At 48.9% G+C, this 23,593-nt stretch overlaps 2 protein-coding genes across 4 annotated transcripts in view; one reads left to right on the top strand and one right to left on the bottom strand.

The window, feature by feature from the left end:
• The window catches only part of LOC121559715 (leucine-rich repeat and fibronectin type III domain-containing protein 1), a 132,520-nt gene extending 116,691 nt beyond the window's left edge, over positions 1-15,829 (top strand). For all 3 annotated transcript variants that reach the window (XM_041872836.1, XM_041872829.1, XM_041872827.1), the window contains exon 5: positions 14,008-15,829. In XM_041872836.1, coding sequence (XP_041728770.1) covers positions 14,008-14,923 — 916 coding nt within the window. In that variant the 3' untranslated portion in view covers positions 14,924-15,829. The remainder of the gene's footprint in view (positions 1-14,007) is intronic.
• A 219-nt stretch (positions 15,830-16,048) lies between these two features.
• Positions 16,049-19,901, bottom strand: LOC121559742 (uncharacterized protein NKAPD1). Its single transcript, XM_041872850.2, has 6 exons — positions 19,861-19,901; positions 19,330-19,406; positions 19,161-19,255; positions 18,211-18,363; positions 18,025-18,078; positions 16,049-17,897 (listed from the first exon to the last, which is right to left on the bottom strand). Exons 2-6 carry the CDS (start codon positions 19,396-19,398, stop codon positions 17,495-17,497), a joined length of 774 nt encoding a protein of 257 aa, XP_041728784.2. The 5' UTR covers positions 19,399-19,406; positions 19,861-19,901; the 3' UTR covers positions 16,049-17,494.
• Positions 19,902-23,593: the final 3,692 nt, after the last annotated feature.

Raw genomic sequence — 23,593 nt, 5'->3', positions numbered from 1 at the left:
TCATGCTCTGCTTCAGTGTGTCACAGTACATGTTGGCATTCATGGTTCCCTCAATGAACTGTAGCTCCCCAGTGCCGGCAGCACTCATGCAGCCCCAGACCATGACACTCCCACCACCATGCTTGACTGTAGGCAAGACACACTTGTCTTTGTACTCCTCACCTGGTTGCCTCCACACACGCTTGACACCATCTGAACCAAATAAGTTTATCTTGGTCTCATCAGACCACAGGACATGGTTCCAGTAATCCATGTCCTTAGTCTGCTTGTCTTCAGCAAACTGTTTGCGGGCTTTCTTGTGCATCATCTTTAGAAGAGGCTTCCTTCTGGGACAGCGTATGGTCTGAGCACTGACAGGCTGACCCCCCACCCCTTCAACCTCTGCAGCAATGCTGGCAGCACTCATACGTCTATTTCCCAAAGACAACCTCTGGATATGATGCTGAGCACGTGCACTAAACTTCTTTGGTCGACCATGGCGAGGCCTGTTCTGAGTGGAACCTGTCCTGTTAAACTGCTGTATGGTCTTGGCCACCGTGCTGCAGCTCAGTTTCAGGGTCTTGGCAATATTCTTATAGCCCAGGCCATCTTTATGTAGAGCAACAATTCTTTTTTTTCAGATCCTCAGAGAGTTCTTTGCCATGAGGTGCCATATTGAACTTCCAGTGACCAGTATGAGGGAGTGTGAGAGCAATGACACCAAATTTAACACACCTGCTCCCCATTCACACCTGAGACCTTGTAACACTAACGAGTCACATGACACCGGGGAGGGAAAATGGCTAATTGGGCCCAATTTGGACATTTTCACTTAGGGGTGTACTCACTTTTGTTGCCAGCGGTTTAAAGTTGGCATTAACATTAAAGTTATTTTGAGGGGACAGCAAATTTACACTGTTATACAAGCTGTACACTCACTACTTTACATTGTAGCAAAGTGTCATTTCTTCAGTGTTGTGACATGAAAAGATATACTCAAATACTTACAAAAATGTGAGGGGTGTACTCAATTTTGTGAGATACTGTATGACTTGGCCTTTAGAGAGTAAATATACCCTTTTGTCTCAATATTATCCAGCTTCAGCAGGCACTATCACATCCTAGTCCTTAACCCCAACCCAACAATAACCCCATCCCTTACCATAATCCCAATAGGACATCATTGTGCCTAGGACACCCGTGAGTCCGATTCTGGGGCATGAGCTTGTTTTCTATCTGCTGCAGTTGGAGGCTTCTCCCATTTGAATAACTGTCAGTGGAACATTAGGGCAACCTTGTTTAATATGATGGATATTACAACATGTAATTTATTCTACATTGATGAATGACTCATGTCTACTCCATTTCACTAAACACATACAAGGTGATGAGCTGCTATTTAGCACCAATTAAGTAGTCAACCATAGAGTAATAATAGGTTTGGTTGCATCGCATTGATAAGTAAAAGCACAATGGGTCAAACAAACTTCATATTGTAAATACAGAGATTATTATAGCAATGTCACATGTATAGCTGATAATTTGACAAATAAATATTATATTAATACCAGAATGGGAATTTTAAACCAAAGTCTTTGCATATAGCCTATAGCCAAATGTGAATTGCAGAAAGTTGTTGTACTGTCACGCTCGTTTACAGACGGGACGGACCAAGGCGCAGCGTGATATGCATACATGTTTATTTATACTGAATAAACACCACGACAAAACAACAAATGAAACGAAACGTCCAAGGTAGACAAACAACATACCTCACACGGAACAAGATCCCACAACCCACTAGTGCCAATAGGCTGCCTAAGTATGGTCCCCAATCAGAGACAACGAGCGACAGCCGCCTCTGATTGGGAACCACACCGGCCAACATAGACCTAGACATAATAGAAACTACAACATAGAAATACACAACATAGAAACTACGCACCTTGACTCAACATATACGAGTCCCCTGAGTCAGGGCGTGACAGTACCCGCCCCCCCCAAAGGTGCGGACTCCGACCGCGCAACATAAACATAACAGGGTAGGGGCCCGGTGGGCATTCCGCCTAGGAGGCGGATCCGGCTCAGGGCGTGACGACCTCTCACTCTTCGCCTCCCTGTTGCGCCCCTGGTCTGGTCTAGACCTCGGCGCGTTGCTTCCCCTCTCCTTCCTCCCACGATACGCCAGGCCCAGTCTGGACCCTGGTGTGGGAGACCCCGAACCTGGAGAGGGGCTGACGTCTGGGTCTGGACCGGAGCCGCTGACCGGAGCTGGACCGGGCACCGGTGGAGCGGACTGCACAGGCTCCGGACTGGAGCCGCTGGCCGGAGCTGGCCTGGGCACCGGTGGAGCGGACTGCTCTGGCTCCGGAGTGGAGCCGCTGACCGGATCTGGACTGGACCCCAGTGGAGCGGACTGCTCTGGCTCCGGAGTGGAGCAGCTGACCGGTGCCGGACCAGGCACCGGTGGAACAGGCACGGGCCGTGCTGGACTGGACACACGCACCACTGGCTTGGTGTGGGGAGCAGGAACGGGCCGTACCGGACTGGCGACGCGCACCACTGGCTTGGTGCGGGGAGCAGGAACAGGCCGGGCCGGGCTGGCGACGCGCACCACTGGCTTGGTGCGAGGGGCAGGAACAGGCCGGACCGGGCTGGCGACGCGCACCACAGGCTTGATGCGAGGGGCAGGAACAGGCCGGGCCGGGCTGGCGACGCGCACCACTGGTTTGGTGCGAGGGGCAAGAACAGGCCGGGCCGGGCTGGCGACGCGCACCACTGGCTTGGTGTGAGGGACAGGAACAGGCCGGACCGGGCTGGCGACGCGCACCACTGGCTTGGTGCGAGGGGCAGGAACGGGCCGGGCCGGGCTGGCGACGCGCACCACTGGCTTGGTGCGAGGGGCAGGAACGGGCCGGGCCGGGCTGGCGACGCGCACCACTGGCTTGGTGCAAGGGGCAGGAACGGGCCGGACCGGGCTGGCGACGCGCACCACTGGCTTGGTGCGAGGGGCAGGAACGGGCCGGGCCGGGCTGGCGACGCGCACCACTGGCTTGGTGCGAGGGGCAGGAACGGGCCGGACCGGACTGGCGACACGCACCACTTGCTTGGTGCGAGGAGCGGGACTGGGTTCCTTTATTAACCCCCGCTCCTTCTGCTGCCTAACCAGCTCCTCTCGCCGTGCCTCTACACTTTCCTTCTCCCTTTTAGCCTCCTGTAGCACCTCCCTCTGACCGAATAACTCCTGCTCCCTCTGAACCAATAGCCCCCGTAACATGGTGGCCTCCTCTCCTAACCTGCAGATCTGCCCTTTAACGGCCTCCTGCTGCCTCGTCGTCCACACCTTGTGCCCCCCCCCAAAAAAATGTTATTGGGGTTGCCTCTTGGGTCTCCGTCGTCGACACTGTTGGTGCCGTTTCTCCTCTCCTACCTGGGCATCCTCCTTCATCGCCTTCCGGTAACGGACGGCATCCTCCTCCGTAATTCTCCCCCAACCGAGGAGGACATCTACTAATGTAACCTCCTGTTTAATTCCCGGCGTTTGCTCCTGAACACGCTGCTTGGTCCTCGTTTGGTGGGATCTTCTGTCACGCTCGTTTACAGACGGGACGGACCAAGGCGCAGCGTGATATGCATACATGTTTATTTATACTGAATAAACACCACGACAAAACAACAAATGAAACGAAACGTGAAGTCCAAGGTAGACAAACAACATACCTCACACGGAACAAGATCCCACAACCCACTAGTGCCAATAGGCTGCCTAAGTATGGTCCCCAATCAGAGACAACGAGCGACAGCCGCCTCTGATTGGGAACCACACCGGCCAACATAGACCTAGACATAATAGAAACTAAAACATAGAAATACACAACATAGAAACTACGCACCCTGACTCAACATATACGAGTCCCCTGAGTCAGGGCGTGACAGTACCCGCCCCCCCCCAAAGGTGCGGACTCCGACCGCGCAACATAAACATAACAGGGTAGGGGCCCGGTGGGCATTCCGCCTAGGAGGCGGATCCGGCTCAGGGCGTGACGACCTCTCACTCTTCGCCTCCCTGTTGCCCCTGGTCTGGTCTAGACCTGGGCGTGACATGTACCTATGTGATTTGCTGTAGAATAGATTAATATAATAGCTATATACAGTTCTTGAGATCTATGTTTCAATTAGTGTAGGTTCCATTTCCTTATATTCAACATAAATTCATGATGAGGAATATTGTAGAACTGACTATTGCAAAGTGGGCACTCTAATGCCAGGGTTATAGAGTTGATACAGGGAATTAAATCATTAATTTCAGTCCGTCTTAAATGAGCTACAGTGCATTCGGAAAGTATTCAGACCCTTTGACTTTTTCCACATTTTGTTACGTTATAGCCTTATTCTAAAATTGATTAAATTGTATTTTTTCCTCATCAATCCACACACAATACCCCATACTGACAAAGCAAAAACAGGTTTAGACATTTTTGCAACAAAAAAAAAATAATAATAACTGAAATATCACATTTACATAAGTATTCAGACCCTTTACTCAGTACTTTGTAGAAGCACCTTTGGCAGCGATTACAGCCTCATGTCTTCTTGGGTATGACGCTACAAGCTTGGCACACCTGTATTTGGGGAGTTTCTCCCATTCTTCTCTGCAGATCCTCTCAAGCTCTGTCAGTTTGGATGGGGAGCGTCGCTGCACAGCTATTTTCAGGTCTCTCCAGAGATGTTCGATCGGGTTCAAGGCCGGGCCCTGGCTGGGCCACTCAATGACATTCAGAAACTTGTCCCGAAGCCACTCCTGCGTTGTCTTGGCTGTGTGCTTAGGGTCGTTGTCCTGTTGGAATATGAACCTTTGCCACAGTCTGAGGTTCTGAGCGCTCTGGAGCAGGTTTTCATCAAGGATCTCTCTGTACTTTGCTCCGTTCATCTTTCTCTCTATCCTGACTAGTCTCCCAGTCCCTGCTGCTGAAAAACATCCCCACAGCATGATGCTGCCACCACCATGCTGTCATGAGCCCTCTCACTCCACCGGGTTACCACCTTATTGGTTTCCACTATCTTCCACTCTGCTCACCTCCCTCTCTCTACTCAGCCTAACTAGCTCCACCTGTCCCTGCTCTGCTCGGCTCTAATTACTCTGCCAGCTGCGCTGCATTACCCACTAACCTCTCCCAGTATTTAAGGCCCTGTCTTTCAGCTCTCCGGTGTCAGATCGTCTGCAAAGCTCACACCCGGAACCTGTTTGCTCGCGCTTCTGGCTCACCCTGGTTTTGTGACCCCCGGACCTGCCTGTTTATTGGATACTCTTCTGCCTTAGGAGATCCAGACCTGCTTCTGCCATTACGACTCCTGACTACTCTTCAATCCCGGTAACTCTGACCAGCCTTCTGCCTTGCTACTACGTATTTTGGATTCCCTTGAACTGTACTGCTGCCTGGTTTCATTCCGCCCTGTTGTGTCTGTGTCTCCCCCCAGGACTTCTGGACCACCCACCACCGGCTTCATAGGACGCATCGCTGCCACTGGGGGCACAGACCCAGCGCATTGGACGGGATCCCTGTTACCCCTGGAGCCTTCATTCACTCCCTACTTCCCCTTTTCCCTTAAGTTTAATAAACTTTCTGGTGTGACGCAATTGTGGTCCTCTGGTCGTCTGTCTGAATCGTGACAGTACGATCTGACCATTATGGACTCAGCGCACACTTTCCCCGACATGGAAACCGATGAGCATGAGCAGCAGTTCCAGCAGCAGCAACAACAACTCGCCATGCTCATTCAACTCCTCACCAACCTTACCCCAGCCAGTCTGCCCACCAGCCCAGCCCCCGAGTTACCTGCCCCGGTCATTGCAGCCGCTGCTCGAACCCAAGATTGGAAACCCCGAGCGGTTCAACGGCGATTCAACCCAGGTCCGGCCATTCCTGACTAGCTGCCGACTTCAGTTCTCCTTGCAGCCAAGGACCTTCGCCACGGAGGGGGCTAAAGTTGGGTATGCCATCACTCACCTGACGGGCCGAGCTCGACTCTGGGGAACAGCAGAGTTCGAACGTCAAACCCCCGCATGTGCAACCTTCGACCTGTTTGCTGAGGAGATGCTGAAGGTGTTTGACCTGGATTCACCCACCGCAGAGGCGTCTCGTGAACTGTTCAGTATTCGACAAGGCAGACGTACAGTCGCAGACCATTCCATCGACTTCCGAACCCTGGCTAGACGAAGTTCTTGGAACACACCACCGTTGGTGGACGCGTTCTTCCATAGTTTGGCTGACTATATCAAGGACGAGTTGGTCTCCCATGAACTGCCTTCCACTCTTGATGAAGCCATCGCACTGACTGTCAGGATCGACAGAAGGATACAGACCCGTCGTCGTGAGAGGGGGCGCCAAGGTCCACCTACTACCGGCATTCGGAGAGATCCGACTGGGCTCCTGTCATCTACTGCCACTCACCCAGGTCAGCTTGATCAGTCTGAGCCTATGGAGATTGGGCGAGCCTCCCTCACTCCTGCAGAGCGCCAGCGCCGCTTCACCTCAAACCTCTGCCTCTATTGTGGAGGTGATGGACATCGTGTGGTAACCTGCCCTTTAAAGGGCCGAAGCTCACCGGGCGTAGGGGAGTCCGGTCGAGTTCTATGACCATCCAGTCCTCCGACCGCAAACCCCTGCTGCAAGTTCACCTCCGCCTCTCTGACTCAACTCACACCCTGGCTGCTCTGGTGGATTCTGGCGCCGAAGCCAACATAATGGACGTCAAGCTGGCACGCCAACTGGGACTGGAGAACCTCCGTTTGACACCTCCTATTCCTGCCCGGGCACTGGACGGACACTTACTCGGATCGGTCACTCATGTCACGGCCCCGGTCTCGATGGGTCTGTCCGGAAACCATCAAGAAACTATCCAGTTTCACCTGCTCCCCTCTCCAGGCCAACCCCTCATCCTGGGTTACCCATGGCTCCGCCCGGCACAACCCTCAGCTCGACTGGGTGACCGGGGTGATCAGGGAGTGGGGAGAGGACTGCCACCGAACCTGCCTGCTTGCTGCCGCACTACCCCCTCGGCCAGTACCTACTAACTCCGCTCCGGACCTCTCCAATGTCCCAGAATGCTACCATGGTCTCAGAGAGGTGTTTAACAAAGCAAGAGCCACATCTCTGCCCCCTCACCGACCGTACGACTGTGCCATCGACCTCCTCCCTGGAACAGCTCCTCCAAGGGGTCGTCTTTATTCGTTGTCTGCTCCTGAAAGAAAGTCCATGGAGGACTACATCAATGGCTCTCTGTCCGCAGGATTAATCCGTTCATCTTCATCTCCTGCTGGTGCTGGCTTCTTCTTTGTGGGGAAGAAGGACGGATCTCTTCGCCCCTGCATCGACTACAGGGGACTCAACGACATCACAGTGAAAAACCGTTACCCTCTGCCTCTGCTCACCTCTGCTTTTGAGTTGCTCCAGGGAGCCACTGTTTTTACCAAGTTGGATCTCAGAAACGCTTACCACCTAGTGCGGATCCGGGAGGGAGATGAATGGAAAACCGCATTCAATACACCAACAGGCCACTACGAGTATCTGGTTATGCCTTTTGGCCTCACCAATGCTCCTGCTGTGTTCCAGGCTCTAGTGAATGATGTACTGCGGGACATGTTAAACAAGTTTGTCTTCGTTTACCTGGATGACATCTTAATTTACTCCAGAAACCTGTCTGAACACACCCGCCATGTCCAGCAAGTCCTTCATCGTCTTCTGGAGAATTCCCTCTACGCCAAGGCAGAGAAATGTGAGTTTCACGTCAAGACAGTGGCCTTCCTGGGGTACATAGTGGCAGAAGGAAGTATCCAAATGGATCCTGCCAAAGTATCAGCAGTCACTTCGTGGCCAGTTCCGGAGAACAGAAAGAAGCTGCAACAGTTTCTGGGGTTTGCTAACTTCTATAGGAAGTTTATCCGGAACTACAGTACCGTTGCTGCCCCTCTCACTGCTCTAACCAGCACCAAGCAACCCTTCACCTGGACCCCAGCAGCCGACAAAGCCTTCAGTACCCTCAAGGTGAGGTTCACCTCCGCTCCCATCCTCCAGATGCCTGATGTGGACCGGCAATTCATTGTGGAGGTGGACGCCTCGGATGTGGGAGTTGGTGCTGTGATTTCTCAGTGGGCTGCGGAGGATAGGAAGCTCCATCCCTGTGCCTTTTTCTCACGTCGGTTGTCCCCCTCTGAGTGCAATTACGACATAGGGAACCGTGAGCTGCTGGCTGTGAAGCTTGCCTTGGAGGAGTGGCGTCACTGGCTGGAGGGGTCCACCATTCCATTTCTCGTTTGGACCGATCATAAGAACTTGGAGTACATCCGCACGGCCAAACGGTTGAACTCCAGGCAGTCCCGCTGGGCCCTGTTCTTCACCAGGTTTAATTTCACTCTGTCATACCGGCCTGGATCACGCAACACCAAGCCAGACGCCCTCTCCCGTCAATTCCAGAAGGATGACACCCCCTCCAAGGACCCTGTGTCGATTCTGCCAAGTCCCTGCATCGTTGCAGCTCTGACCTGGGCTGTTGAGGAACAGGTGCTGGAGGCTCTCCGTAACCAGCCAGGTCCCAGCACTTGCCCAGCTGACCGCCTTTTTGTCCCCCGAAGACCTGAGGTCCCAGGTCATTCAGTGGGGACATGACTCCCGCCTAGCTTGTCACCCTGGCTCCACCCGCACTTACAACCTGCTCGCCCAGAGGTTCTGGTGGCCCTCTCTGAGGAAGGATGTACGGGAATTCGTCCAAGCCTGCCCCATCTGCAACCAACACAAGTCGTCCTGCCAGCCCCCAGCCGGATTGCTGCAGCCCCTGCCTGTGCCCAGACGTCCCTGGTCTCACATCGCCCTTGACTTTGTCACGGGGCTGCCCCCCTTCAAGTGGCATGACCGTCATTCTCACCATCGTTGACCGTTTCAGCAAGATGGCACACTTCATTCCCCTCCCCAAGCTCCCAACCGCCAAGGAGACCGCCCAGGTGGTCCTGGAACACGTCTTCCGGATCCACGGACTGCCAAGGGATGTTGTTTCTGACCGTGGTCCACAATTCTCCTCCGCTTTTTGGAAGGAGTTCTGTCACCTGCTGGGAGCCACAGTCAGTCTGACTTCCGGATTCCATCCCCAATCCAATGGGCAGTCAGAGCGGGCTAATCAGGAGCTCGAGAAGGCACTGCGATGCATGACTTCACGCAACCCCCACTCCTGGTCGCAGCAATTGACATGGGTGGAGTACGCACACAATTCTCTGACCTGCTCTGCCATCGGTATGTCCCCTTTCCAATGTGTTTATGGATACCAGCCTCCTCTATTTGCCAGCCAGGAGGAGGAGGTTACTTGCCCATCTGCACTTGCTTTTGCCCGTCGATGTCGCCGCACCTGGTCACAAGCCCGAGCCACACTCCTCAGGTCCGTTGCCAGCTACACTACCGGGGCCAACCGTCGGAGAATTCCTGCTCCCACCTACCATGTTGGTCAAAGGGTGTGGTTGTCATCGAAGAACCTGCCACTCAGGGTGGAGTCGCAGAAGCTGGCACCTCGGTTCATTGGCCCATTCCCTATCATAAGAGTGATTAGCCCAACTGCTGTCCGGCTCCAACTGCCTAATTCCCTGAGGGTGCACCCCACTTTCCATGTGTCTAAGATTAAGCCCATCCATGAGAGTCCGCTGGTCCCTGCTGCGCCTGGTCCTCCTCCTCCACGGCTCGTCGATGGTGGTCTGGTTTACACCGTCCGCCGCCTGCTTCGGTCCAGACGGAGGGGTAGGGGTCTCCAGTACCTCATTGACTGGGAGGGCTATGGACCTGAGGAAAGGACCTGGGTGCCAGCTAGTCGGATTGTGGATAGGACTCTCATCACCGCTTTCCACCAACGGCATCCTGATCAACCTGCAATCCGTAGGGGCCGCCCCAGAGGGGTCCCTAACCGTCCGGCCCGCTCGGCTTCCTGTCCTGTGCCTGATCCTGTCTCGGGACCTGTCCCATCTCCCCGACCACGGCCCTCCGGCTTCCTCCGAGGATGAGGACGTTCACTCGGACCGTTCGGAGGAGTTCTAGCCCTCCTCCGGCTCCCCTCCTCCCGCCCGGCGTGGTGTTGCTCTTGGGACTTCTGGGGCCGTCCCTTGGGGGGTTCTGTCATGAGCCCTCTCACTCCACCGGGTTACCACCTTATTGGTTTCCACTATCTTCCACTCTGCTCACCTCCCTCTCTCTACTCAGCCTAACTAGCTCCACCTGTCCCTGCTCTGCTCGGCTCTAATTACTCTGCCAGCTGCGCTGCATTACCCACTAACCTCTCCCAGTATTTAAGGCCCTGTCTTTCAGCTCTCCGGTGTCAGATCGTCTGCAAAGCTCACACCCGGAACCTGTTTGCTCGCGCTTCTGGCTCACCCTGGTTTTGTGACCCCCGGACCTGCCTGTTTATTGGATACTCTTCTGCCTTAGGAGATCCAGACCTGCTTCTGCCATTACGACTCCTGACTACTCTTCAATCCCGGTAACTCTGACCAGCCTTCTGCCTTGCTACTACGTATTTTGGATTCCCTTGAACTGTACTGCTGCCTGGTTTCATTCCGCCCTGTTGTGTCTGTGTCTCCCCCCCCCCCAGGACTTCTGGACCACCCACCACCGGCTTCATAGGACGCATCGCTGCCACTGGGGGGGGCACAGACCCAGCGCATTGGACGGGATCCCTGTTACCCCTGGAGCCTTCATTCACTCCCTACTTCCCTTTTCCCTTAAGTTTAATAAACTTTCTGGTGTGACGCAATTGTGGTCCTCTGGTCGTCTGTCTGAATCGTGACACATGCTTCACCATAGGGATGGTGCCAGGTTTCCTCCAGACGTGAAGCTTGGCATTCAGGCTAAAGAGTTCAATCTTGGTTTCATCAGACCAGAGAATCTGGTCTGAGAGTCTTTAGCTGCCTTTTGGCAAACTCCAAGCGGGCTGTCATGTACCTTTTACTGAGGAGTGGCTTCTGTCTGGCCACTCTACCATAAAGGCCTGATTGGTGGAGTGCTGCAGAGATGGCTGTCCTTCTGGATGGTTTTCCCATCTCCACAGAGGAACTCTGGAATTCTGTCAGAGTGACCATCTGGTTCTTGTTCACCTCCCTGACCAAGGCCCTTCTCCCCCGATTGCTCAGTTTGGCCGGGCGGCCAGCTCTAGGAAGAGTCTTGAAGGTTCCTAACTTCTTCCATTTAAGAATGATGGAGGCCACTGTGTTCTTGGGGACCTTCAATGCTGCAGACATTTTTTGGAACCCTTCCCCAGATCTGTGCCTCGACACAATCCTGTCTCTGAGCTCTATGGACAATTCCTTCGACCTCATGGCTTGGTTTTTGCTCTGACATGCACTGTCAACTGTGGGACCTTATATAGACAGGTGTGTGCCTTTCCAAATCATGTCCAATCAATTGAATTTAACACAGGTGGACTCCAATCAAGTTGCAGAAACATCTCAAGGATGATCAATAGAAATACGATGCACCTGAGCTCAATTTCGGGTCTCATAGCAAAGGGTCTGAATACTTATGTAAATAAGATATTTCAGTTTTTTATTTTTAATACATTTGCACAATAAGGCTGTAATGTAAATGTTCTTAGAAAAAGTTAAGGGGTCTGAATACTTTCCGAATGCTGTATGTGCTAACACTGCCATTTTGTATTACTCATTCCAATACCCTTTGAGAGTTGAGAGTACGTAAGCCTATTTGATGTGTGTCTATTTGACCCCGTGTGCACCACTGCACTAGCAGGGCAGGAATTAGAAGTTTAGAGCTGTTGTTGTTGGTTGACTTTGCTATTTTTATCGCTTCTGATTTAATTAGCTATTCTCCTGTATAATGTTCTCCCCCATGTTTAAACAGCGACCTGTGTTGTTTAGTCTTTAGGTGATACATTATTACCTACAAGTGAGAACCATCAAAGTGTTCCTTGAGGGGAAAATGACCATGTTTCTAATTATATTAACACAGATGTCGGCCTAAAGACAATTTCTTTCTCCTTCATGTTCACTGACAATGTGTTTATTTCACACAACATCAAACTTGTCTTCGCACCATTGGCATTTGGCCAGAAGCCTGCATTGTCCTTCCCTGTAGATGTTGTGACATATACAGTATATATACACTGGTCAAAAAAATAAAGGGAACACTAAAATAACACATCCTAGATCTGAATGAATGAAATAATCTTATTAAATACTTTTTTCTTTACATAGTTGAATGTGCTGACAACAAAATCACACAAAAATTATCAATGGAAATCAAATTTATCAACCCATGGAGGTCTGGATTTGGAGTCACCCTCAAAATTAAAGTGGAAAACCACACTACAGGCTGATCCTGATGAGGTGGCGGATGGTCTCCTGAGGGATCTCCTCCCAGACCTGGACTAAAGCATCCGCCAACTCCTGGACAGTCTGTGGTGCAACGTGGCGTTGGTGGATGGAGCGAGACATGATGTCCCAGATGTGCTCAATTGGATTCAGGTCTGGGGAACGGGCGGGCCAGTCCATAGCATCAATGCCTTCCTCTTGCAGGAACTGCTGACACACTCCAGCCACATGAGGTCTAGCATTGTCTTGCATTAGGAGGAAGCCAGGGCCAACCGCACCAGCATATGGTCTCACAAGGGGTCTCAGGATCTCATCTCGGTACCTAATGGCAGTCAGGCTACCTCTGGCGAGCACATGGAGGGCTGTGCGGCCCCCCAAAGAAATGTCACCCCACACCATCACTGACCCACCGCCAAACCGGTCATGCTGGAGGATGTTGCAGGCAGCAGAACGTTCTCCACGGCATCTCCAGACTCTGTCATGTCTGTCACATGTGCTCAGTGTGAACCTGCTTTCATCTGTGAAGAGCACAGGGCACCAGTGGCGAATTTGCCAATCTTGGTGTTCTCTGGCAAATGCCAAACGTCCTGCACGGTGTTGGGCTGTAAGCACAACCCCCACCTGTGGACGTCGGGCCCTCATACCACCCTCATGGAGTCTGTTTCTGACCGTTTGAGCAGACACATGCACATTTGTGGCCTGCTGGAGGTAATTTTGCAGGGCTCTGGCAGTGCTCCTCCTGCTCCTCCTTGCACAAAGGAGGTAGCAGTCCTGCTGCTGGGTTGTTGCCCTCCTACGGCCTCCTCCACGTCTCCTGATGTACTGGCCTGTCTCCTGGTAGCGCCTCCATGCTCTGGACACTACGCTGACAGACACAGCAAACCTTCTTGCCACAGCTCGCATTGATGTGCCATCCTGGATGAGCTGCACTACCTGAGCCACTTGTGTGGGTTGTAGACTGCGTCTCATGCTACCACTAGAATGAAAGCACCGCCAGCATTCAAAAGTGACCAAAACATCAGCCAGGAAGCATAGGAACTGAGAAGTGGTCTGTGGTCACCACCTGCAAAACCAGTCCTTTATTGGGGGTGTCTTGCTAATTGCCTATAATTTCCACCTGTTGTCTATTCCATTTGCACAACAGCATGTGAAATGTATTGTCAATCAGTGTTGCTTCCTAAGTGGACAGTTTGATTTCACAGAAGTGTGATTGACTTGGAGTTACATTGTGTTGTTTAAGTGTTCCCTTTATTTTTATTTTGAGCAGTGTATATAATGATGGCTTGTTTGTCACCATGCTGTTTAACCTTTGCCATCATAGTATACATAAAATGCTGGGGGAGTCATTTCTCTCTGTCACCCTGTAACATTGTCTAGAAGTCAAGTGTCAGCACTGTTGTCTTTACTTGGGCCCCAAATATATGGGAGATATTTAAAGCCTAACTGGAGTTGAACTAAGTTGGCATGGCTGTCTTTTTTCAGTGTTTTTTCAAACACTTTTGTGTCAGGTTATCACTTCTTATGTGCATGCCGTTAATGGGAATGCAATGTGACACTGTCTGACACTCTTTTGTTCCATACAGTATATTGGTGGTAATTGAGGGGGGCAGTCAATACTGCCCTGGCAAAGCTAACCTTCACCACTCCTGTGTATTCCTTCCTTTTTTCTGCAGAATGATCCCGTCCACCAGTAAGACCTTTCTGATCAACGACCTGGCGGCAGGGCGTGAGTATGACCTGTGTGTCCTGGCAGTGTACGACGACGGCATCACCTCTCTGACGGCCACGCGCGTGGTGGGCTGCGTCCAGTTCCACACGGCCAGTGAGGTCAGCCAGTGCCGCTTCATCCACAGCCAGTTTCTGGGCGGCACCATGATAATCATCATTGGCGGCATCATTGTGGCCTCAGTGCTGGTATTTATCATCATCCTCATGATCCGCTACAAGGCCCACAGCTGCCCAGAGGACAGCAAGGTCAAGGTCAGCTCCAGCATGCACTCCCAGACCAACGGCAGCCAGCACAGACTCCAGCGCTCCACCTCCAAACAGCCTGCTGAGGACAGCCACCAGAGAGAAGCCCTACCGGTTGCAGCCAAGGAGTGCATGGCCCTGGTGCTGAAGGTGGACAGTGACAAGAAGGAGTGGGACACCCCTCTGGCCACCACAGCCATCCTGGAAGTGGAGCTGCCCCCCCTGCCCACGGACAAGGTGAAGAGGACCAGCCTGGACGCACAGCGCTCTGGATCTGGCCCCCCGTCGGAGGACACACAGACAGACAGCAGCCTGACGGGCTCCACCATGTCCTTGTGTCTCCTAGGCCCCAACGCCGGCACCAAGGAGGCCCCCAGGCTCAAGGACAAGAAGAGCGCCCTGGCCAACATGGGGTTTAATAACGAGCTGGCACGAACTAGGCACAGGTTCAGCTTTGACGGGGGAGACTACTCCATATTTCAGAGCCACAGTTACCCCCGCAGAGCGCGGACGAGGCGGCACAAGTCTACAAACCAGCTCAACGTGGAGTCCTCGCCGCTGGCCAACCGGAGAGTCACTTTCAGCAGCACTGAATGGATGCTGGAGAGCACAGTGTAAGAGATACAGCCTGGCCTCTCTGGCTCTCTCAAAGACACACACACACCAACAGCATACACATTTACACATCTAACAAATACAGTTACATGCATACACACACAGACTCTCAGAGAGTTGCTGGAGAAGAACACAGTCTCCTTCCATCCTGCCTCCCGTCATATTCCCAGAGCGACAGAGAGTTGTCGGCCATTTCATTATTTTATGCAGCAGTGCCTTATTCTAAAATATGTACGAATGGAGGATGCTGCTCGCTGTAGTCATAAACCTTCCTTTCTATCATGTTTCCCCCTGTTTCATGGGGAGTGTTGCTTTTTTTCTATGACTTTCCAAGGGGTGGGGCAAATGTGACTTTTCCTTTTAATGTAAAAAAAAAAAACATCACACTGTAAAGTGAACAACCAGGTATTCCGTATGTTGATCATCCTTTGGGTTCTTTCAAAGACTTTTGCACACGAAGACACGACGATATGAGGACAAGTATCACACCAGTCTATACAATAATAAAAAGATTATAGATCTATACACATGCCGATTTCAAATGTTAGTATAAAGAGGATGGACCTGATAAACCTGTGGATTCCTCCATGCTGGTTGGACTGTATGATATTACTTGGTATTGTTCCTGATGTGACTGTATGATATTAATCGGTATTGTATCTGGCTGGTCTAGATAAAAAGACAACAAAAAAATACATATAGAAGTATATTAAAAACATTGGTGTATGTGTACTAATAACTATGTAAGTAAGTCATATGTCCCAACTTTTTACTGAGCATTTGAGTGTTGGTCACAAGTTTTTACATTAAAAATCTGTGTCATCACACTTCCCCCTATTTAGTATGACATGGTTTGGACCACTTATCCCTTATGAGAGGGTATTAAATTTTTTGTGTGGGTTAACTGTACCGGTTGTGCACTGTGTCCTTTTCTTATGGTCATCCTGGATCCTTTCATCAATGTCATGAAAGCTGCTTGCACATGGATCAGTGAGAAGGTCTATATGCATGAAGGCATGTATCTTATCATATATTAAGATATATCATATCTTGTGCCTGTTGAGACAAACTTGTGGGAGACTTCAGGGGTCTCAAAGGAAGCTGTTCTGAAAGTATACAATCATCAGGTCGGAAAAAAAAGTTGTTTTATTTGTCACAAATAAATTATTTATTCTGATGTTGAATCCAAAATAATACATTCTTTATTCTGATGTTGAATTCAGAAGAAGCCATGAGTAATTAAATCCTCAGGGTCTACTACACTGATTGAGCCACCAGGTGGAGACAACGGGCAATAGATACAGGATAATAGACACTGTAGGCATCCTAGTCTTTTCACTAAATAATAAATTAACCTTGTACAGCGTGATGATCATTAAGGAGAAAGGAATGAACTTGAAAAGATACCTTCTAGCAGTGGCCTTCTCTCTACATTACAATGAAACTCAAACCAGTTTTAGACAATAGCACCTTTTTCAGCAGGTCTCTTAAAGGAGTTTAAATAGAAATTTCCAAATGTACAAATTCTCATTCAGTGCTGATCTATTCCATTTTCTTGCACATTGCATCTGCAGTGAGTACTGTAGAAACTGAACACTAGAGGGAAACGGTACAACATTTTTACAATGTTCTATTGTAAATGATACCCAGTTATGGACATATTCAACCAAAGGGGCATATGGAAGCAATATTTCATGTAGAATTGGATGCATGAAGAGTACAATTCATGCTCTCAAGCTCATGGAATAGAAAGGCTATAGGCCTACTGAGAAGAATAGTAAATGATAGTCATGTAGATATCCTGTAGTCAAAACAAGACATGAGATTCATGTGATATGTCCTACAAGTCTAAACGTGTGGTGTGATAACTAGAGCACATTTTCAAAAAACAACAAAATATGCTTTTTATTTTTCAATGTTGTCCCACCTGACATTCCGTTAAATCCTGACTACCATAAATTACAAAAGTTGTAAAAATAAATACAGAATAAAAAAGCAGAAACTCACTAACTGTAAGTCACTCTGGATAAGAGCGTCTGCTAAATGACTAAAAAATGACTAAGCTAGGACACTATGAGACAAGGTTCTACAGTCAATCAGTTTGTCAAGAGGTGGAATTAGGTGGCTTTCCTTGAGTCCATATTTGTGCAGTGTCAGCTCACTATCTGAGCACTGCAGCAGCACAAGTAAAAGAAGAAGAGGTGAGGTATTGCTGAATGCCCAAGGGGAGGAGAACACAGGTTTGTGCTCAGCAGTACACAGAAAGAGAAGTACAACACAGAGGAAGGTCGTAAAGGGAAGAAGAGCGATATGCTTTCCCCTGCCAGTAGGTCTGTTCAAAAGTTGTATTTGTACTTTAGCCAATTCCTCGGTTGCCTTGTCGTTGGAAAAATCACAAACATCTCTAGCAACTAGCTATGGTGATGGCCGTGTTCACAAGAAATCTAGTGGGAAACATTGGACACTAAAGTGGAAGTGGGGTGTAACTGAATGCTTCGCACCACCCCTTTTCAGCAACTGAAAGGGGCTGGGCAGTATGAGGGTACAGGTTACTCGCTGCCAACGGAAAAAGGTTCAATCCTCAGAACTGTGCTCCGATTTGTCCTCTCCTGCTTTCCAGTTTTTCCTCCTCTTCTTGTGTGACTCTGGTCCTGAGTCTCTGTGGGAGTCCCTCTGTCGTTTCCTTCTACCTCTCTCCTCATCATTGTCCTCCGAGCTGCTCTCCTCCTCTCTTCCTCTCTCACTATTTTTCCTCTTATGTTTGCTCTTGCTGCTTTTCCTCTTCTGTTTCTGTTTGACACCGTCGCTCTTGTCGCTGCTGGACTCACTGTCTGACTCACCTGTCCTCCTTCGCTTTTCCTCTTCCTTCTTTTTCTTCGAGGATTTCTTCAAATGTTTTGATTTGGCTGTTTTAAGTCTGGACTTAGTATTTTTCTTTCTGCAAATCACATTCTGGTCATCACCACGGCCTCTTTCCCTGAAACGACAAATCAGGCATTATAACAATGCAACATTTATTGTATTGAAGCAAATAGTGAGATCCTTACTACAGCTACTACTGTTATGAGTCATGGTATTTCATGTTAATGCAGTTCATGTCTTACCAGTCACTTTTAAACTCATCTGGATATAGCTCCTTAAAACCACTGTGTCCCCATCTGTAGAGGAAACATGCACAGTACCAATGACATCCACCTTTCATAGCATGTCGTCGTTTGTCAACTCAAACACAAACTTATGAACTCACAAGGCTATAATACTACAGAGTTGTAGATAGAAAAGGAATGCACCTGTCTGGATCATTGGCCTCGAAGTCATAGAGTTTCTTGGTCCAGTAGCGTGCCTCCCTCTCGTCCTGGCCGGAGCTGTGTTCTCTTCTCTGCAGCCGGTCTCCCAGTCGGTCTACAGACCCATCCTCCACATGATCACAGTGCATGTGACTCCTGAGGAATAGACAACATGGGTAAACTCTAATTCTGATGTCTGTCAACCTGTTCCATTTAACACGCTTCTAAGCTATTGTAAGGCTCCATCCCGATTATCCACCGTTCTCTCAAAACGTGCACTTGCACACTTCCCATCATGGCCAGGTCGCAGTTGTAAATGAGAACTTGTTCTCAACTGGCTTACCTGGTTAAATAAAGGTGTAATAAATAAAAAATTTAAATGGATCTAACAATGGTGGAAACTGCCTCCAACCAATGATTACACAAATACAAAGTTTTTAAATCCATGACGGGAAGTAAGTGCACACTTTGGGAAAAGGGTGGTGAATCGGGATGCAAGCCTAAGATAGCTAGCTATCACCGGCTGATGTATCAGGCTAACACTAACGCTATGTACCATCTGAGACAATGCAATGTAATTATTTGGAAAGCCTCCTCTCAGGACCTCTACAAGCCAGAATGTTGAATAAAATGACATTTTAACTTATTCTACCGGTTGTCTGGGTGGTTGGTCCTTATGCAGCTGAAATTTGAGACAATAGCCTATATCCACTGGCAAGTATCATTAAACCACCTTTTCAAAACACTAGTAGTGCATTCTGATTTCTATCACCTGAAGCATATGCATGCGATGCATGCATACTAGCTGAGCTCGTGCACGTGTTTACATGGTTTTACACACTCCAAATAATTACATTGCACTGTCTCAGACGGTACATAGCATTAGTGTTAGCTAGCCATCACCAGCTGATGTATCAGGCTACACTACTTCAATTCTCGAACAGTGAGCGGACCTGGATGGATTTGAGGCTGGTGGCATCGGTCTGTGGCTGGTGGACGGCCCCTTCTCCATCCCCCTCAACTTCCACATCTCTGACTCCTCCTGGATCTGAAACGGACCACATCTATCATCAGGAGAGTACAAAGCCACACACACAGATTAGCCAACTCTCCCACTCTCACCTTGTTGTGGGCATCTGTGTGACGAATAACATTTCGCAGCAGCACCTTGCCCATCGGCACCCTGGACATGATGATACCTGCAAGTAGAGAAAAGGTATAAGGTACTGTACACACAACACTGAATTACATTGGCAGCAATATACTTGGCCTGGGGTCACACTGCAAACAGGTCAGGACAGGTGCATTGGAGAAGATATTTTGTTTCAAATTCCCCTGTCATAATCACCAACCATCCTGCCCACCAGCACAGTAAGTTTTGAAATGGAATAGTATTTAACTTCCCACAGACTGTTTTTGTGCTTCCAATACAATTGCAAGCAACTCTGGTGTTAGCCCAATATTGGACTAAATAAAGGTGCCTAATGTTGTTCCTTAGTCCAAGGACCTTACATGTTCTGTTTAAAGGGAGAATTGCCTCTGGAAGCCAAAAATCTAAACATAAATCAATTGCCGTACAACTCTAGAAACATAAATCATTGTACTTTCATATCACATCAAAATAATTTCACAAACATAAAAAGACACACTTACTCTGCAGTGGAGGCTGCTGAGGGGAGGACGGCTCATAATAATGGGTGAAACGGAGTGAATGGAATGGCAAACAACACGTTTGATGTATTTGATACTATTCCACTCCACCAATTACCAAGAGCCCGTCCTCCCCAATTAAGGTGCCGCCAACCTACTGTGCTGCACACTGTTTTAACACTAGTGCAGCCGACAGTATTTTTCTGTGACAACACGTTTGTGGCGTCTGTCTTCGGTTTACACACAGGTGTTCGGAGACGCAGATAGCTAATTAGCACAGGTAGTCCACTCTTCCGTATGGTTTCTGTAAACAAACTCGTGTAGGAACCCTAACAAAGTGTGCGTCAATTTAAACTTGTTTTTTGACATATTCATCGCCGACATGAAAGGTCCTTATGCTTCCAAAACCGTGCCGCAAGCGATGCATGTTAACGTTCTGGCCGAGCTTCACGGCTCTGACAAAACTCCCCCTACAGAAGACGCCTTCGTCCAATGATTTATGTGTTATGTAATGGAAGGGCATGGTCAAGGGCTACACTAGTGTATGTAAATACACCCGCGTTGCTAAAAGCACCTACTAGCTAGCTATGAAGCTACAGCTGGTTCGCAACACGTTTAGCTGGCTAGCAAATCACAACTAGCTAAGAGATCACAACCTAGCTACAACTGGCTAGCGTTAATTAACGGGTAGTTTTATCAACAAGAGCTTTGCTAGTTAAAAATTCTGAACGATGAGAAATGAAGATATTAATCCTATATCGCTCATTACAAACTTGATTCAATATTTATTAATCAGAATTACCGTTTGATCTTTAACGTTTACTAATAAAAATACACAACCAGATGACTTCTCTGTCCGTGGCGTACAGCGGAAGAAATACATGGGTAATAACCTTCTGTATAATCCCGCCCATGTGGGACTTGTTACGTCACAGGACGACTAGGACGCTGATTGGTCAAGTGTCTGTCAATCATTGGTATCCAAGTAAAACATTGGTGGAGGGGCCAAAGAGGTGGTGGATGTGGTGATTGAGAAATTGCACAAATTCACTCTCTGTGAGCCAGTTGTTCTTACTTGGTAATTCTAGTCAAATGGCTATTAAAGGCCAAGCTACATGGCATCTCACTAGCCACTATCCACTGTATTCATCACACCTAGGTCTTTAGGGCCGATATCATCTGAATAAAATGCAATGATTACATGTAGTAGGTTATGTAGCCTATTATGATTGACTACATTTCTAACAATAACCTATTTCCTAATTAGCACAGATGGTTTGACACACAACGATACAGAAGGCCTATCCACGACATTTCAGTGTAGGCTCTGTAGCATTGAGAAAATGTCCTCAGTCTTTTGCATTATGAACTGTTGTACTACTGTTGTGTATAGAAGCGTGATACACTTTTCATACTGTTATGGACACAATAGAAAACAGATAGCAATGAGCTGTGTTTGAGAAATGTTGTTGACTGATGCAAGGTATGGGTTTTATAACAACAACAGACAGTTTTGTCAATGGATGTGCCCTGTTCCCCCTCAGGAGGCTTAAAAGATTTGGCATGGACCTTCAGATCCTCAAAAAGTTATACAGCTGCACCGTTGAGAGCATCTTGACTGGCTGCATCACCGCTTGGTACGCCAACTGTAAGGCACCCGACCGCAAGCGCTACAGAGGGTGATGAGTATGGCCCAGTACATCACTGGGGCCGAGCTCCTGCCATCCAGGACCTCTATACCAGGCAGTGTCAGAGGAAGGCCCAAAAAAGTTTAAAAGGCTCCAGCCACCCAAGCCATAGACTGTTCTTTCTGCTATCACATGGCAAGTGGTACCAGTGCACTAAGTCTGGATCCAACAGGACCCTGAACAGCTTCTACCCCCAAGCCATAAGACTTCTAAACAAGACTGCTAAATAGCTAATCAAATGGCTACCCGGACTACCTGCATTAACTCTTTTTTTGCACTAACTCTCTTGCACTGACTCTATGCACACACACTGGACTCTATCCACACACACAAATACTTACACTGACACACAAACACACACACAACACACACACATACTACATATGCTCACACACACATAGCATACGCACAAATGCATAATGATGCCACACACACACACACACACTCACTCACGCGCAATTTCACACTAGCTACCTCAATTACTTCGTACCCCTGCACATCGACTCGGTACTGGTACTCCCTGTATATAGCCATGTTATTACCTGGTACTCCCTGTATATAGCCATGGTATTACCTGGTACTTCCTGTATATAGCCATAGTATTACCTGGTACTCCCTGTATTTAGCCATGTTATTACCTGGTACTCCCTGTATATAGCATATGGTATTACCTGGTACTCCCTGTATATAGCCATGTTATTACCTGGCACTCCCTGTATATAGCCATGGTATTACCTGGCACTTCCTGTATATAGCCATAGTATTACCTGGTACTTCCTGTATATAGCCATAGTATTACCTGGTACTCCCTGCATATAGCCATGTTATTACCTGGTACTTCCTGTATATAGCCATGTTATTACCTGGTACTTCCTGTATATAGCCATGTTATGACCTGGGACCTCCTGTATATAGGGTTCAATTCTTGGGCCGACACTTTTCTCCGTGTATATCAATGATGTCGCTCTTGCTGCTGGTGACTCTCAGATCCACCTCTACGCAGACGACACCATTTTGTATACATCTGGCCCTTCATTGGACACTGTGTTAACAAACCTCCAAACAAGCTTCAATGCCATACAACACTCCTTCAGTAGCCTCCAACTGCTCTTAAACACTAGTAAAACTAAATGCATGCTTTTCAATCGAACGCTGCTGGCACCCGCCCACCCGACTAGAATCACCACTCTCGACGGGTCTGACCTAGAGTATGTGGACAACTACAAATACCTAGGTGTCTGGTTAGACTGTAAACTCTTCTTCCAGACTCACATTAAGAATCTCCAATCCAAAGTTAAGTCTAGAATCGGCTTCCTATTTCGCAACAAAGCCTCCTTCACTCATGCTGCCAAACATGCCCTCGTAAAACTGACTATCCTACCGATCCGTGACTTCGGCGATGTCATTTACAAAATAGCCTCCAACACTCTACTCAGCAAACTGGATGTAGTCTATCACAGTGCCATCCATTTTGTCTCCAAAGCCCCATACACTACCCACCACTGTGACCTGTACGCTCTTGTTGGCTGGTCCTCACTACATGTTCGTCGTCAAACCCACTGGCTCCAGGCCATCTATAAATCACTGCTAGGCAAATCCCCGCGTTATCTTAGCTCATTGGTCACCATAGCAGCACCCACCCGTAGTCTGCGCTCCAGCAGGTATATCTCACTGGTCATTCCCAAAGCCAACACCTCCTTTGGCCGCCATTCCTTCCAGTTCTCTGCTGCCAATGACTGGAATGAATTGCAAAAATCTCTGAAGCTGGAGACTCTTATCTCCCTCACTAACTTTAAGCATCAGTTGTCAGAGCACCTTACCGATCACTGCACCTGTACACAGCCCATCTGAAATTAGCCCACCCAACTACCTCATCCCTATATTGTTATTTATTTTGCTCTTTTGCACCCCAGTATCTCTATTTGCACATAATCTCATGCACATCTAGCATTCCAGTGTTAATACTATTGTAATTATTTTGCACTATAGCCTATTTATTGCCTTACCTCCATAACTTGCTACATTTGCACCACTGTATATATATTTTC

The sequence above is a fragment of the Coregonus clupeaformis genome, chromosome 5 (genome assembly GCF_020615455.1).
Source record: "Coregonus clupeaformis isolate EN_2021a chromosome 5, ASM2061545v1, whole genome shotgun sequence".
Lineage (NCBI taxonomy): Eukaryota > Metazoa > Chordata > Actinopteri > Salmoniformes > Salmonidae > Coregonus > Coregonus clupeaformis.
This window is presented reverse-complemented; position numbering and strand designations above follow the sequence as displayed.

Coding starts and splice junctions, on each gene's coding strand:
- LOC121559742 (XM_041872850.2), bottom strand. CDS start 19,398: ATGTCCAGGGTGCCGATGGGCAAGGTGCTGCTGCGAAATGTTATTCGT. Junction 19,256..19,329: donor ACACAGATGCCCACAACAAG/GTGAGAGTGGGA, acceptor GGTCCGTTTCAG/ATCCAGGAGGAGTCAGAGAT. Junction 17,898..18,024: donor GATGAGTTTAAAAGTGACTG/GTAAGACATGAA, acceptor TTGTCGTTTCAG/GGAAAGAGGCCGTGGTGATG.